The sequence below is a fragment of the Amyelois transitella genome, chromosome 17 (assembly GCF_032362555.1).
Source record: "Amyelois transitella isolate CPQ chromosome 17, ilAmyTran1.1, whole genome shotgun sequence".
In the NCBI taxonomy this organism is placed as follows: Eukaryota; Metazoa; Arthropoda; class Insecta; order Lepidoptera; family Pyralidae; genus Amyelois; species Amyelois transitella.
The window spans coordinates 8,640,905-8,658,445 of record NC_083520.1 but is presented as its reverse complement, the minus strand read 5'-3'; the positions used below and the strand labels follow the sequence as shown (position 1 = coordinate 8,658,445).

Below are 17,541 nucleotides of genomic sequence, written 5' to 3'. Positions count from 1 at the left end.
TTGGGTGTTTAGCAGAAGTATTACACAACATTACATCAAATGAACAGAGATTAAAAAAAAACAGGAATATGAAAAAGTTAACATACACAAGAGCTCATTAAATAAAATTACAGTACAAATGAGTAAAGATACCCCATTTCCCTAAAATGTATTTAGATAAAAATGCCTTTGCATTGTGCGTGCAATATATGTAAATTGTTGATGACTCTATGTCCTATCCTTAAATTTTGTCTTTTAGTTACAGGCACATTATGACATCATCGTAATTAAAATCCTTTACGACAACTGCATCACTTATCTCGGCTTACAGAGCCACGTGAGCAAAAGCGTGACGGAAATATAAAGTAGTCATCATATCGTAATTATAAACAACTGTCTACGGTCATATTTAAAGAAAACTCTTGAGTTTTATCACTAATATAACACCAGACATGACATTTTTAATGTTTTCCATCCTTTGTGTTGTATTATAGAGACAGACAGTACCTGTATCTGTCTTTTTAACTTTAAAATGTAGAATGTTCTTGGATAAACTGCTTTGTCATAACATACCAATGTTTATTGTCTTAAGAGAGCTATCAATTAGAATTTACATGGTACAAATAATATAGATTTCTAACAAAAAAATCTAATGGGTTTCGGGATTCTATTCTCTCTTCTCTTAATTTCTACTGTGATTACGTATCTACAAACAAAATCCAATGTAAATCGAATAATATTGGCGATAAAGTTTAATATAAAACTGCGTTTACGTCATATGCAACATATATTAAGTGCCGATTGAATGACTCCCAAAGGAGCATATCGACCTTAGGAACTTGAAGTAAGGGGTTTTACCGCTAGACAAGACATTAATTGCATTTCAACCGATACAAACAATAACACAGAACACATTAAATGTGTGTACTGTTAATAGAATGTATTTGTTCCCTTTAAACACGAAACATTGATGGTGTGTTAACACGCACCTTAAGAACAATAAGCAACACAACAATACACAAGATTTCTTTGTTCTGGTCATAGAAGGTGAAACAATATTAAGGCTATCATTTCAGCATCGAGTTCCACCGTTTTTAACTAGGAGGAAATTATCACGAGTGTAAAACTGATGCAAAGACAATAAAATCATAAAAAAAAATTCAAACGCTATGACCACAGAATACATGGCAACATTAAAACAATTGGCACGTAATATAGTTCAATGGAATCCACTCAATGATCGTTAACCATCAATTCGTGCTTTATCAGATCGTGTTACAAAGAGGAATGAAGGAGACACTGTCTGTACTCAGATTGATGAAAATTAATTCATTCTAGTTGAGGGGAAGTATGCACGGCCTTATTGAAATAAAAGATCCATAAGATTTTTGAATGAAAAAAGCCTACTTAAAAAAAACAGATAAAAATGTCACACAGGTTGGTTCCATAAATTAAAACATATTTATAGTTTCTGAACATAAATGAATGCAAAATAATATTTGCTAGTTCATTATTAAATACAGATAGTACATTTGTCCTGAGGATTCTTTGTCTCGAAATTTTAATAATATTGATGAGGACAATTTTAACTGGTAAACATACACATTTTGTCTACCTTTGGCATATATTTTTAGACATTATTTCTAGAACTATTTTCATGTTACATACATATTCCATTCGCATACAATAAGACAGGTAGGTACTTACTTGTGCAAATATCCAAATATGTGCATGGTGTACAGTTCTAAGCGGTTCTACATTTCTGTAGATATTAATAAGTTATTCATCGAAAAATGTAATAAGTTTCAATCCAAAAGTTTTTAGTATTCACTTGGAGAAAGGATGATAGAATTTATCATGAATGAGGATATCTCATATCAGTATTTATCCGATTATCAAATATTGCAAAATGGATTGGCGTTAATCAGCAATAATACGATGCTTATCGTAATACATCATTTTAACCACGTAATTCAAATTAACGGATAAGACGATACGTATTACGAACATTGCTCTCCAGAAAAGCAATAGTTATGATTTTTTGAGATTCCTACAAGATTATCCAAAATTACAGACAGAGATATGTTAGGAGTACATCACGCCTCTTTTCCGGGGTGGGCCGGTAGGCAAGGACTACATCTTTACACTTGCCACGATCCCTGTATACTTCTTTTGCTACATGCAAATTTATGCAATTAATTACCAGGAGTACACGTAAAATTTAATCTTGTATATGAAAAGAGTAATGAATAGTGTGAAGCAGGAGAGGGTTGCAGGCATCGTTGCAAGTGGAAATCCATAGTTTCTGTAAACCCCTGTGCGACAGGCGTGAGGATATGAATGTACAGAAAGAGCATGCCCTTATTGGCAAACTAGATATTAAGAATCAGCCATATGAAGACAGAACTGGTTACAGTAGATATATCTTGGATGTACTATCATTGCAGGCGCCGGATTATTTCATCTTTATTTTATAGGTAACATCATCCTAATATTCTTTGTAGAAAGGTTCACGATCATGGCTATAAACAGGCCCATAAACAAGCAACACTGGACGCTGACTTAACGTAAACAAGAGATGGGTGGTGAACTACTGGTATTTATTTACACAACAACGTGGTTATAGTCGAATGACGTTACGTTGGCAAGCGGCCGAGCCGCTGCCGGCTTTCTAGAATAACATTAAGTCGTTGCAGAACATTGGAAATTAGCAACTATTACCAGGACCGAGAGTCCATGAGAGATAATTTGATACGCTGTTGATTGTAAGAACGCATCATGACTATGATTATGATATGCGTCATGGATTGGATGCATAGAAAGACTAGGTACTGAAATAAACCTTCTTTAATTTTTTTATATTCGCCAGTTTTTGATTAATTCTGATTAAGCTCTTAAGAATAAAATAGTGAGCTTAGTAGACAGGTAAAGGCCCTGAAGACAAGGTAGCGTGGAAAAAGGTTATCGCCTCCTCCGCCAAGGTTTACAGAACCATAAGCAATGAAGAATGCAGCCAAAATGAAAAAATCAAGGTGTCGATATAATAGCTAACTGTTTCTAAGTATATTTACAATATTGAATGCATTCATGTAAAGAATCTCATTCAGCTTATATTTTACTCTACTATCATTTGTGACAATTAGAGGTTGATAAAAAAAACGTCATTATGTTAAACACTATTCAACTTCATGCGTGTCTAATTATTCAATAATAATAACTTAAGTGGTGTCTCTTTGTATTTGATTGATGTTTCCTTCTTCATATGAAGAACTCATCAATGCCATACGTTATCATCTATTGTGTGAAAATTAGCCTACATAAAATCATTCAAAATTAAATCTTGTCATAACTATTGGGCTACTGAAAAAACAATTAGGTAGGTACGGTATAACACGTTACAATGACTATTAACGATTAGTTATAACAGAAAATAAAAAATATTGTATCATTAAGCAGTGCAGCTGACCGTGGCCTTTCAGTCTTTTGCTGACTATTGGCTCTGTCTACCCCGCGAGAGATATAGACGTGATTATATGTTATGTTATGAAAAAAATAAACAAGTAGAAAATGGGACAGTTTATACAAAAATGGGTAGTCTAGTTCCCGAGAAATCATTTTCAAAGAAAGTCCCTAATCACAGAATTAATGATGACAAACATAGACCAACTTACAACACAAGTGTTTCTTTATCTTATCATTTTTACGAAATATGTATTAAATTTTCATACGGAGACTGGTAAATGCGAACTTTATAACCAGTTCATTTAATCAAATAAAAACTTATAAGCAGGGATAGTTTTCAAGAAAATTAGCAATAAATCTACATTGTTATACTAGAGGCTTTAGTCAGGAAATTCTCTTAAATTTTAAAATAATTGTTTCACACCTTTTTACAAAGACAGTAAAAATTTTACGGAATTTCAATCCGACAATTAAAAATTTCGAGTGAATAAAATACGAAGAAAATGCTTCCAAGGATAATGACATAGCGTCGGACTTAAGAAATGCTACAGCCACTGACAAAATATACAGGAAAAAATCTACTTACCTATTTAAATATTTTTATCAACTTACATTATATTGATAAACATATCAGACAAAGCCTTACGTATTACAAAATGTTACGTCACAGTTCGCAACCGACAAGGTCGTTGCGTATTCGGCATCGTACGAATACATATATACACTACCGGACTTTCCTCACAAGAAAAGAATAAAAGAAGATTATGAAACATTATTGGACTTTGTATTGATAATTACAGCTAAATTTCAGCTCTAGTTAAAATAGCTTAATTCGTTTAAAACATTTATAACGCAAATAAACCTGATGGTTATAAAGGAGTCAAGAGAAACCTCTGAGGAAATTGAAATACGACCAGCAGTGAGTTTAAAACTTCATCGCCTTGACCGCAATGCAGACTGCAGTCGACATCCAAGAACATTAAATCATGCAACGACATTTAGAAATGTAAATTTCTCGTAAACGAAAGTTATTTGAATAAAGAGTCAACCGATCATCAATTCCAAAGAAGGAGGAATATAATATTTTACGGAAGTCAATGGAAACTAAAAAAAATGATGTCATTAAACGTTGATGTTTAAGTTAACGGCTCGAAACTTGCACAACATTATAAAATTAAATTAATTATTCATACGAAACATCAGTCACTATCCAGTTTTCGATGCGGAACTATCACATAATTTAATCATCTACCGTCTACTGGATCCTCAGACTGGGTCAGTCAGATTGCCTTTGACATGTACTTACAATAAACAACGTTGCATCTTGATTGCAGTAGAGATCGCATTGAATAAAAAAACATTTTTATAAGGAAGTATCATCACTGATTTTGATACTCTATTAAAATTAAGTACCTATATCATTGGCATTGATCGTAGCACGAGACCGTTGCTATTACATAAAATTAGTGAAGAGTCAATATTTATCTTTAAAGATAAGGTAACTACAAAATTTTTAAAGTTTTATAATACCACAATATTTTTCAACCTATATCACAGGATCGTAAGAATGTTCAACCGGGAATAAGAAGCCTTTAAAAATGTTTCCTTTTTAAAAGATTCAGAATCGACAAGGGTCAGATCTGATTATGGTTCTTTGTTCTGGAAATGTCAAGTTTGTCCTAGATAAAGGGCAACGTCTGCTGACAAGTCGCCGAGCAATGTTTGAACACGATAAGCTAATCGTTATACAAACTAATAGAAGAAACTACAAAACAATTATATCTTGCTTGTTACAAAAACTCATTGGAAAGAATTCCCTATCTATTGTCATGCATTTATCCATAAATGAACAACCACAACCATATTTTATTATCTAAATGCCGGATAGCATTCATGATATGAAGGATGCCGTCATTTTATAGAATTTTCTGAGCTCAACACCATTCAAAAGATTATAACATAACGAGTCAAGCAACAATTGATTCGAGCTTAAGTAAGTTAAATTCGTCATACCCATTAACAACTTACATATTTCATTCATATCTTTAAGCAATCATTACATAAATCACGCCTCTTTCTCGGAGGGGTAGGCTAGGCAGAGACTACATTTTTCCACTGGCCACGATCCGTGCTTCTTTCGCTTCATCCACATTCATAACCCTCTTGGAAATGGAAACCCTATGGAAGCTCGTGGGTTCCGGGTACTCTTAACCTGACTTTTTGCCAGAAGGTAATCATAAAAATATACGTAAAGGAAAAATATCCTCTCACGCCAAACAAATCACTATAACAAGCCTGAGAGAACACTCTAGAATGCCCGTTTCTTTTCATCTAGCTCTTGGTTGTACAGTTTGGGCGCCAATCAATACTGGCACAACTATTCAACGTGGCGTTAAATACCTATATAAGTAAGTACCTATGTAAATCCGCGCCGTCATAGCCCGACGTCCGCTGGCGCGAAGTTCCTTTGGACTCCTCAAATATTTGACTTTTAAATCCTGCAAAATCCTCTACAAACTGCGTCAACGAGAATTTTCTATGATGTAATATGTAATGATAAACTTTGTTTTATCTATTTTAGAAACATCGAAAAAATAAGACCCGTTAAAATGAAGGATTTTTTTTACGTCGACCTACAATGAGACTACATTATATTGATAATATAAATAACAAATATGATATTATAAATAACCAACAAAGAAAGATTGCCTTTCTGAATTTGTGTTACGAATTACGAATATCTGTATTAGACAGGAATAGGCCAACAACAAAACAATTCACGTGATAGCAAGAGATAATTATATTATGTCTCCAATACAGAACGACATGTGACAATTAAAAATAAAGGCAGGCAATGTTTTCGCACATGGAGAGTGCTGAAACATAGACAAAACATCTAACACAATGCATAATAATGAAACAGACAAGGTGGCGTGCTTGTGTGAAATTAGTGGAAATACCAATGCTAAGGCTACCTTTAGTATTGATTGGGAAATTGGACGAATACTAAATAAGGTTAGTAACTGTAGCAAGTACGAAAGTAGTAGGCACCAGACAAGTGGTATTTTTTAAAACATTGATGCACTATCACGTATTAATTTGGATAAGAAAAGTAACGCACCTGGTAAATCCATTAACTTATTATATGACCACTTGAAATTTAAAATACATAGATATTATCACGTCTATATCCCATGCGGGGTAGATAGAGCAAACAAACTTGAAAAGATTGAAATGCCACGTTCAGCTGAATGGCTTAATGTTAGAATCGACCTCGGAATTTTAATCTATTTAAGAGAAGCAGGTTATTTTGGAGAGATGTTTAGGTTAATATTTTTAATTATAATTTCGCCTTGAAAATTGAAAATATGAGCAGTAAATATTCCTACTTAAATCAGGAGGAAAATATTTAATCGCTGCATGTACGAGTATGTAAACGGCGTCAAATGGCCATTCAAATGTCGGGTCAAGTTCTATGCGCTCTCGTTTGTAAAGTAGGACTTCTGTGACGTCATAGTGGCATGCAGCCGCTAAAAATAGCACCGTTCAACCACCTCGCCCGGTGACCCAGATCCACCAGTACCCTTGAGGGATGGAAGCTATGGAAAGTGAAAACGACAGTTTAACGGGATTTCATAGAATAACAGTAAAATTGTTAATGTCGGATTGAAAAAAGATAAGATCAGGACACTAAACTGTCATGTTCATGTACGTTCTAAATAGTTAAAGTACAACAAGAATGGCGCCATATTAGAAAACTTTTCACTTATTTATCCTGATGGATCATAATAAGACCAGATAGTCAAAAACCAAAGGAAACAATTACTATAAGAGAATTGATTCTGGCAAAGAAGAATGATTACTTCATGCCATCTCTCCTATGGATTGAAGATAAAGGCTAAACGACAAAAGAACTATTAATGTACAGTTATTTTTGACACGCACGCACATACGAATTAGTAGAAAGTCAATAAACCTACTTGTAATATTTTTTTCATATACAAAGATCTACTGACTGGAGAATAAAAACTGGACACGTAAATTTATCCTTATATTTATTTATTTAAAAAAAATAGCGCTAAATAACATAAAACGCCTAATCTTAAAACATGTAAATACTCTTTAAACAACAAAGTAACTGTTGCATAACTTGTTGTATAATGCCTTCCATCGTTTGTTAAACCTGTTAGGTTGCATTCTAGTTTCTTAAAAAATGCTAGTCACTCTAGATAACATTTTATTTAAATGACCAATTTTTTTCTTTACATCTCTAATAATATTTATTTAATCCTTACAGATTCCCAAACCGTGCCGTGTGGTTCCCAACCACCAAATACCAATACAAAAAAGAATAGGACCACTCCATCTCTTTCCCATGGATGTCGTAAAAGGCGACTAAGAGATAGACTTACAAACTTGGGATTCTTTTTTAGGCGTTGGGTTAGCAACCCGTCACTATTTGAATCTCAATTCTATCATTAAGCCAAATAGCTGAACGTGGCCATTCAGTCTTTTCAAGACTGTTGGCTCTGTCTACCCCGCAAGGGATATAGACGTGGCCATATATACCTATGTATGTAGATTCCCAAACTCACAAAACCCAGTGGCCCCAATTAAACTCCTTGCTGTTTTACCAAGACGTAATAATTCCATTTAGATTTTCTTCATGTGTTTCAATCTCAAATTAAACTTACCCTAGTTGACTCTTCAATAGGCTTGGCCGGTCCATCGTAATAGCAGTTAACCTTCTTCGTTTGGGTCGCGTTGGTACACACACCATACCATATGCAGTGGCCTTCCGCTGATGCAGTAGGCACCTGAAGTAAAAACAATATATTGAATTAATAACTTCATATTTACAATAGATTGAATGGAATGGGAAATAAGAACACACAAATAAATACATTAACAAAAAATATTTATTTGCGAGGGGCCCGATCACATAATATGAACAGAATTTTGAAAACTCGTACTTAAACCGATAGCATTTTTTCTTGACATGCACATGCTACATGTAGTTCAAGAGACTGCAAATTTATCTAACAATAATATTATCAGACTATATTAAAGCATACAGACCATGTTGAAGCATATCACGCACGTCCTACTAAGGTTGTTACAAATTATGAGGCCTACAGGAAGGTAGATAGTGATGACGACGATTTTCGCATATCATACACCGTATCATAATATGACACAGAAACGAGTATACCGTAAGTGGCTACACTACTCCGATACTGAAATGCACGAAGATTTACTGCGTAAATGTGGGCTAATGGATGGTGCTTTCAAAATAGTATTATAGGTTCGTGAGTTAGTAGAGTGAGGTGGTATGTACAATCCGGGAAATATTGGTTGGGTTGGTCGTTACTTAAAAAGGAAGCAAGTAATATTGTACCATTAGTAGGTAATCTAAATACAGAATATTATACCATAGACTTGTCTTTATGAATTACTTGAAAGACCACAAGTATAAGTCGACAATAATACGACCAAAATGTATTATACATTCGATTCAACCATTTATTGATATATTCTTCTAGCGTCCATAAATGTTAAAGTAACAGATTTACAAATACCCAGTTTACGAAACAACTTTCCGTTAACATCCTCTCTTTATCGCCAAATATGCGCATATGGAGAGACGAATGTATTCCTTCATACGTCAGTTCTAGTTATAAAAAATTCAAATTTCTTGAAAAACGTGACTTTATCCTCGGCGCTACGGTTGAAAATCAATTGTGGCACAAATGGGGGCTGAATTAAATAATTTAATAATTCATTGGTGATTTGTGAATTAAGCCAGGGTGACTTATACGGGAATCAAATGTATGCGGGCTTGCGGGAGCAATGATGTAGGTCACATAGAAATGAGGTTTGTCTATTCACAAAACATTATTTAATTACAGTAAAAGCAATGGCCATAATACTTTTTACCTAATATTTATCATTGTTAGAGTACACCCTGGCCTTTACCTAAAAAGATAAATAATAACTGTAAAGATGTTTGTAACCAGCTATTTACATTTTACTCGATATATGAATCTGAATGTCTGTTCAGGTACATAGACATAGTAAATTTATATAGATATATTGAAATGGAAGAGTTCAGAATTTCAGATCGATGATGTGTGCACGGAAGCAATAAAATATTTACGGGTTTTAAATCGAAACAAACCATTTCATAGAGTAAAACATATTTGAACATGTCAAATGGTTAGCGTGACATTGATGAATTATCAAGTCTGATACCATCACAATATTCTAACACGTAGTTCAACAAATAGAAATTTGTAAATAATCTACGTTAGGTTCAAACTATAACGAGGATTCGTTAACTGAGGCAATGAATCAACAAATAATTGAGGCAAGTTATCTGTACTCAGTAAGTCTTTTTTTACCTCAATTCGCAACAGTTTCTCCATCGGGTATGTTTATGTATATTATCTATAAATTTTCTGGATGATAGAGAGTTTTTCACTTAAGAGTTTTTCTGCCACTTGCTCGGATTTTTGTTAAGAACTCCTCCTTCCTTACCCGTAGTTGTCATCCACCTACCCATTTATAATTAATTTTGTTTTATTCAATTTACCAATGCTTTAGCACCCTATTAATCAATTTTAAATATTAGTAGAGAAACACCAAAACTTGCATTTTATGTGTAGAAGATGACAATATAATAAAACGTCGAAACCCAAAACAAACCGCCTATAACGACTGAAGAATTGCTAGTCAATTTCAACAAACTAATTATTCAAACAGTATCGTTTTATAAAAATGTTTTCAAGTTATTCGTTCTTCGTTTGTACAATATTTCTAATATCAACGATTGTTCATATACCCGATTGTTAAAAATAAGGAACGATAAGTGGCGCTGATAATAACAAATTATTGTATCATCAAAATTGCATTTAGCTAAGTCATGGAAACGTTAAAAAAGATAGACAAATAAAATTCGGTTGTCCATTTAATAGAAAAAATCCATTTAAAGGTTATAATAACCAAATATGAAAGGTTCAGTGGCCAATGAATGCTTCTGGGCTGAATACAGTTTGATCACCTCGTTTAAAGTAAATTTCACTTTGCAGGGTAACCGACACAATTTAAGAGCTTCTTTCATTAGACATTGCTATCAGACGTCCCACGCGAAATCCAAAAGCTGTTAGTCATTACAAATCAATGAACGAAGCTATTAAAGCTGGTAATGCTTTAATACAGTATTGAAATAAGAAAGTTCAGCGACCTCTCTTTATTTTTGAAAATATACGACAAAATTCTTTGTTAGCGAATTTCTCTCCATTGTCACTGATTTCCTTCGCTAATGCAAGGAAATGAGGTGCCAAAATTCAAGACACAATAAGAGTAGATAGAAGATACTACAAAACGATAATATTTACATTAACAACGTCGAAACATTCATCAACATACTAAATTATAAAATCATTTATAGGATCAAACTAAGATTGAACTGAACATAATATTTGGACGCATTGGAAACAAACTACCTTACAATATTGTACGCAACAACTTTAACTTGCCTACTTATGGTTGCACTGACATAAACCGTGGATGACTCACTCACTGAATGTGTGAATTCCGTAATAAACAAGAATGCGACATCAACTGACTCACTGGATCGTTGCATGGATCACATCCTGCAGCTGGTCACTTCATTGATAAGGGAAATCATAGGAACAGGCGCATAACAAGGCTGACAATGGCAAATTGCCTTGTTGTCAAACAAAAGAGCAGAAACGGACCACTCCATCTATTTATTTGAACGTCATGGCCTCAGGAAATTCAGAAAATATGTGTTAAGAATCGAGTTGTCGGTAAGAGCGTAAAAATCTTTGTTTAATTATTTTATAGCAAGAAAGCTAGGCGCATTAAAGGTCCAATGTTTTAAAACCAATATCTACGACTAAGGAAAGACAGTTAAAACTGCGAGTAAAGGAATCGATAAAACCTTTGTAAAAAAAGAAGTCTTTTTTTCTTTGAAGAAAATTAAACCCGTGACTAGACATATAAATCAAAAACCAATTTCTCTTGCTAATGTATCTAAAGGACTAATTTCCCGTCTGAAGCCCTTACTTTACTCACATTATCATAGAGTTCAATTTACCGACGGGAAAATCAATAACTAAACCCTGTTTACAGAGTACTGAAACTTGCACCTTAGGCGCTAAGTATAAGGATCATATAATTAAATTCACTTCTAACATGGAGTCAGAATTCGACCTTATTGTGACACGTCACGTCTGTCCTTAATCCTTATGGTACACAAGGTTCAATTAGTCAATTGGTTAAATATATACTCGTTTCACAATGTAAATTATCTGATTCTGTTTAAATTCCTATAAGACAGGTGTTGAATGCTAAGGAATTTCTTGCCGACATGTTTTTCAAAAATTCTTTACATACGACTGGGTACGAGGATGAAATCATCTATGTAAATGAAGCTCATTAAGTATGGTTTAAAAACTAAAGCAGCGAACTACGTAAGTTATTATCAACACAGTTAATCTACGCGTCAAATTTTTAAAATAATAACATAACAATATATACTAAGATGGTTATAAACGTTTTATTAAACCCACAATAGCTAAATAATGTACATTTATATCATTAATTAAATTGAAAACTGGACGTATGGTCGTAGTTCACCTCGGCACAGGAAAACAGTTGCGTGTACCTTTTTGTAATGACTTTTCCTATGTAGTTTCTGGTTATAATTATAAAGAAGAATATAACAAAGGTCATATTTTAATTTTACACACACCAGTTTCTATCTTTAGATAATAAGGTGTGTGTGTGTGTATATAAAGAGCGCCTTTCATTAGCGTAAGGGTAAATTCGCAGATTGGGTGCAAAGGATTGAACGTGCAAGGTCGACCTTGCAGTTATTATCACTTAGCTGTGGATGGCCCAGAAAAAAATAACGGACACTTTTTAACTTTAGGTAAAATATATTAATGCGCAGAGAGAAATTTGGTAGATACAAAGGTGGTGTTGCTACCAGCACAGACTTAAATAGATTTGTTTCCAACTCAAATTATTTGAAGAAATTATTCTTCAATGGCTTCAAAATCAAACAAAAATAAAACATCAACAGCTTTCAATTTTGCAAGTAATGAAACAACTTAGTGAAAGTTAATACGAGACGAACTCTCACCGACAAACAAGACAAATCGAGGCTAGAGGTTCTTTGGATAAAAAGGTAACATTAGTTCCTAAAATATATTTAAAGCTGAGATGAGAACACGACTTGGAACTTACATTACAAACTGACACACAGGTTAAAAAGATAGATAACGATCAATGACATTGCTTTTGAGGAAAAAGTTTCAATGACAAAGCGACTTCCTCGACCAAATTCGTAGTGATATCACAGCGATTATTATGACAGTACCTATCATGGATCAAATTCATAATGTGGCCTACTATTTAGTTGTCAAAACATATTTATGTTTACTAGCACTATCGTCCCAAAATAGCCACGGCCTCATGGGAAAACTACGCATTGCAGATTGGAAATGTTATGAGAACAAAATCGTATATTGTGATTGGTGTGTCATATTAGTGTCAATGTCATTGTCAAGAGAGATAGACTAACAGTTTGTAACGGCCATAAAGACAATAAATCAGTTGGGCATTGCGTCATCATGCAAGCGAAGCTAGAATGTGTTTTATTTATAATTAATATCCTAAACAATCATAAATTCCTATATGAAACATGGTGTCAGGTGAAAACAATTTAAAAAAGATCCTTAGTGTTGTAAACAAAAAGAAAATAAGATTAGTAACACAATATCTATATGTACTTCAGTTTGAGGTTTGCTAAGCGGTGCTTAGAAATAAAAGATGGTGGAAGACAACAAAATGGAAAAAATAATGGTAGGATCCATAAAGCCGCCTGTGGGATATTCAATAATTGATGGAGACTCATGGAAAAAGTATAAGCAGATATTCAACCTATATTTAGTAGCAACAGGCTTGGAAAAACAAGAGGATGAAAGGAAAATTGCAGTTTTCCTATCATGTGCGGGAGACGAGATGCTGGATGTATACAATGGATTAGGAGTGATAAAGAGTTGGAAGGCATTAGAGGAAAATCTGGACAATCACTTTGGTACCAAAAATAACACAGTGGCCAATAGTTACAAATTTTTCAATTTAAGGCAAGAGGAAGAGGAAAAAGTAGATCGTTTTGTTACAAGGCTTAGGAATGCAGCTAAGATCTGTGATTTTAAAGAAGAAAAGAGATTGATAAGAGATATGTTAACAATAGGAGTAAAAGACGTTAGTCTCAAGGAAAGATTATTATGGGAAGCAGATTTAACATTAGAAAAGGCGATAAATTTATGTCAAGCAGCAGAAAATAGCAAAAAACAAATAAAGGAGATGGAGAATAATGCGAAGGAAATAAGTTTCATGAAGGAAAGTTCAGCTAAAAAGGATCGGCAGAAGATGTTTCATTGTAATAGATGTGGAAGACAACATGAATATAGAAATTGTCCTGCGTATGGAAAGAAGTGTGCTTTGTGTTCAACATTCAATCATTTTGCGGTAATGTGTCGATACAAAAATAAAAAAGAAGAAAAACCAGGCACAACAAAACAGTTACATAAAAAAGTACAAGGAGTGAAGGAGTCAAATAATAGTGAGGACAGTAGTAGTGAGGAATTCGGACCATATTCAGTAAGTAGTTTAAGTAAGTTACAATGGCATGAGGTTATAAGTGTAGAAGGCTATAATATAAAATTTAAGTTGGACTCTGGAGCAGATTGTAATGTTATGCCGCTTAGGTTATTTAATAAAATTACAAAGGGAAAATATATGTTAGGAAAGCCAACGGTTCTGGTAGTTTATAATGGTCAAGAGGTAAAAACATCAGGAAGTGTTGAACTAAATTGTATTGTTAAAGGACAAAAAGGTTGTATTCGGTTTTGTTTGGTAGATATGCAGGTTCAGCCAGTGTTAGGGTTGCCAGATTGTGTAAAATTTAATTTAATTAATAAAGTAGACAATATAGTTGTACAGGATAAAAGCACATTTTTAGCAATTAATGAGGATGTGTTTTCAGGATTAGGCAACATAGGAACATATACAATAAAGTTGAGAGAAAATGTTCAACCAGTAGTTAAGCCAATTAGAAGGGTACCTCAGGTGATAAAAGATAGGTTGAAAGAAACTTTATGTAATTATGAAAGTAGAGGTATTATTGAAAAGGTAGAGGGACCTACCACTTGGTGTAATAATTTAGTTATAGTGGAGAAACCAGATAAGTCTCTTCGGTTATGTTTAGATCCAAAGGAATTAAATAAAGCTATTTTAAGAGAAAATTATCAAATCCCTTCGCCTGAAGAAATTTATAACTCACTTGCAGGAAAAGGTGTCTTCACAGTATTAGATCTCAAGGATGGATTTTTTCAAGTAGCCTTGGACGATGAGGAAAAGCTGTGTACATTTGGTACACCCTTTGGCAGATACAGGTTCAAAATAATGCCATTTGGCATATCCTCTGCTCCCGAGGTAATGCAAAGGTTAAATACTGTTATTTTTAGTGATATACAAGGAGTACATGTGTACTACGATGACATAATCGTAGCTGGAGATAGTTTGTCAGAACATGATCAAATTTTAAGTAAGGTAATAGATAGAGCGAGAAAGTTTAATGTTAAGTTTAATAAGAATAAAGTTCAATATAGGGCGGAGTTTGTTAAGTATGTAGGGTTATTGCTATCAAAATCAGGGATAAAACCAGATCCTGAGCATGTGAAGGCCATTGTTGATTTAGAAAAACCAAAAAATATTAAGGAATTACAAAAGTTCTTAGGAATGTGTAATTATTTAAGTAAGTTTATATCAAATTATTCAAAAACAACAGAGCCGCTTAGAGATTTGTTAAAGAAAGATGTGTTGTGGGACTGGGGTAGTTTGCAAGAAAAAGCGTTTCAAGAGGTAAAATGTAAAATTTCCAGTGCACCTACTTTAGCAATATTAGAAAAAGATGGTACATTAACATTGCAATGTGATAGTTCTAAAAGTGGTATGGGTGCTTGTTTGTTACAGAAGGGTAAACCTGTTTCTTTTTACTCTAGGTGCTATACAGAATGTCAACAAAGATGGGCACCCATAGAAAAGGAGCTATTTGCAATTTGTTTAGCTATGGAAAAATATCATCAATTTGTTTATGGGCGTAGAATAGTTGTAGAAACAGACCACAAACCTTTAGTTGCCATAATGAATAAAGATATTAATCAAATCTCAGCTAGGTTACAAAGAATGGTATTAAGACTGTTAAAATATGATTTTGAAATAAAGTATATTCCGGGATCTAGAATGTTTGTAGCTGATTATCTATCTAGACATTATAATACCACTAATGGGCAGATAGAAAATACATTAAAAGAATTAGTTCATTGTGTGAGTTCAGAAACTGTATACGGTTTAGAGGGTGAATTACAAATTTCAAAAAGGAAACTAATAGAATTACAACAAGAATCAATGAAGGATGGTAACTTGCAACATATTATGACTTGGTTTAATACAGAGTGGCCCAAAAATGCTAAAAATATATATGGTACAGAATTAAAAAAGTTGTTTAAATTAAGAAATGAGTTAATGGTAAAAGATAATATTGTATATTTTGAGAATAGAGTGTTAGTGCCTAGATCATTAAGAAAGGAATTATTAAGTATTGTGCACTCAGGTCATGCAGGAGTTGTGAAATGTAAAAAGAGGGCAAGGAAAGTTTTATTTTGGCCAGGAATGTCGAGAGACATAGAGAATTATGTATTATCATGTAAACCATGTGAAAAATATAGAGTATCTAACTATAAACAACCTCTGATGTCTCATGAGATTCCGGATTTGCCATTTAGTAAAGTAGGTATGGATGTAGGTCACTATGCAGGTAAAGATTTCTTAGTTGTGGTAGACTATTTTTCCAAATGGATTGAAATGGTATGGTTAGAAAACAAAACAGCTTCAATTATAATACAAAAGTTAATGAAAATTTTCAGTACTCATGGATTTCCAAGATATATAGTCAGTGACAACATGCCATTTGGTAGTTTTGAGTTTAAGCAATTTGCATTAAAAAATGACATTGAGTTAATTATGTCTAGTCCTCATTATCCTCAGTCTAATGGTTTATCAGAAAAAGCAGTTGGAATTGTAAAAAGTTTGTTAAAAAAATGTGAAGAGAGTGGTACCAGTTTTGATCTGGCAATGTTGCATTATAGAACCAGTCCAGTGGCAAATTTAGATTATTCTCCTTCAGAGTTGTTAATGAACAGGTTGTTAAGAACAAACTTACCATGCTCAAAAGAACTTTTGAAATCTAAGTTGTGTGTAGATGTTAAAGAAAAATTGTTAAAAAATAATGAAAAATCTAGGACCATTTATAATAAAACTTCTAAATTGAAAGGGTCTTTTAAAAAAGGGGAAGATGTGATTATACAGAATGTACCTTATAACAAGTATTGGTCTTCAGGTAAAGTGATGGAAGAAGGAAATGGTCCTAGATCGTTCACAGTTATGAATGATAAGGGAAATTTAGTCAGGAGAAATGAGAAACACATAAGAAAAAGTAAAAACAAATTTATTAAAAAAGAGGAATGTTTGTGGGGTAGTATACCAGGTGAGGCTACAAGGGTGGAGACTCCGGTGGTGGTAGATGAACCAGGGGTATCTCAAAGAAGTGTAGAGTTGGGTACAGCCGGCAGTAATGATGTAGTCACTAGGGCAGGTAGAATTGTTAGAAAACCAGTTTATTTGGAAGATTTTGATTTAAAATAATATAGTAAAATAGATAATAAATATTAGTATATAATAATTTAAAAATAAATAAAATAAATAACATAAGGGGGGGATGTGTCATATTAGTGTCAATGTCATTGTCAAGAGAGATAGACTAACAGTTTGTAACGGCCATAAAGACAATAAATCAGTTGGGCATTGCGTCATCATGCAAGCGAAGCTAGAATGTGTTTTATTTATAATTAATATCCTAAACAATCATAAATTCCTATATGAATCAATTGGTTAATCCAAACGAAACAATATACTCTGACGTGACACGTCGAAATTCGATTT

General features: G+C 33.4%; 2 protein-coding genes across 3 annotated transcripts in view; one reads left to right on the top strand and one right to left on the bottom strand.

Moving 5' to 3' along the window:
- LOC106134215 (NPC intracellular cholesterol transporter 1) overlaps positions 1–17,541 on the bottom strand; it is a 50,894-nt gene that overhangs the window by 25,878 nt on the left and 7,475 nt on the right. The window contains exon 2 of the mRNA XM_060948941.1: positions 8,136–8,258. Within this exon, the coding sequence (XP_060804924.1) occupies positions 8,136–8,258 (123 nt within the window). The remainder of the gene's footprint in view (positions 1–8,135; positions 8,259–17,541) is intronic.
- LOC132902719 (uncharacterized protein K02A2.6-like) lies at positions 13,127–17,362 on the top strand. Of its 2 annotated transcripts, none has more exons than XM_060948874.1 (2): positions 13,127–14,139; positions 14,828–14,939. In XM_060948874.1, exons 1-2 carry the CDS (start codon positions 13,303–13,305, stop codon positions 14,849–14,851), a joined length of 861 nt encoding a protein of 286 aa, XP_060804857.1. In that variant the 5' UTR covers positions 13,127–13,302; the 3' UTR covers positions 14,852–14,939. The 2 variants fall into 2 exon arrangements, with proteins under 2 accessions (XP_060804857.1, XP_060804856.1); XM_060948873.1 differs by having other exon boundaries at positions 13,140–14,139; positions 14,828–17,362.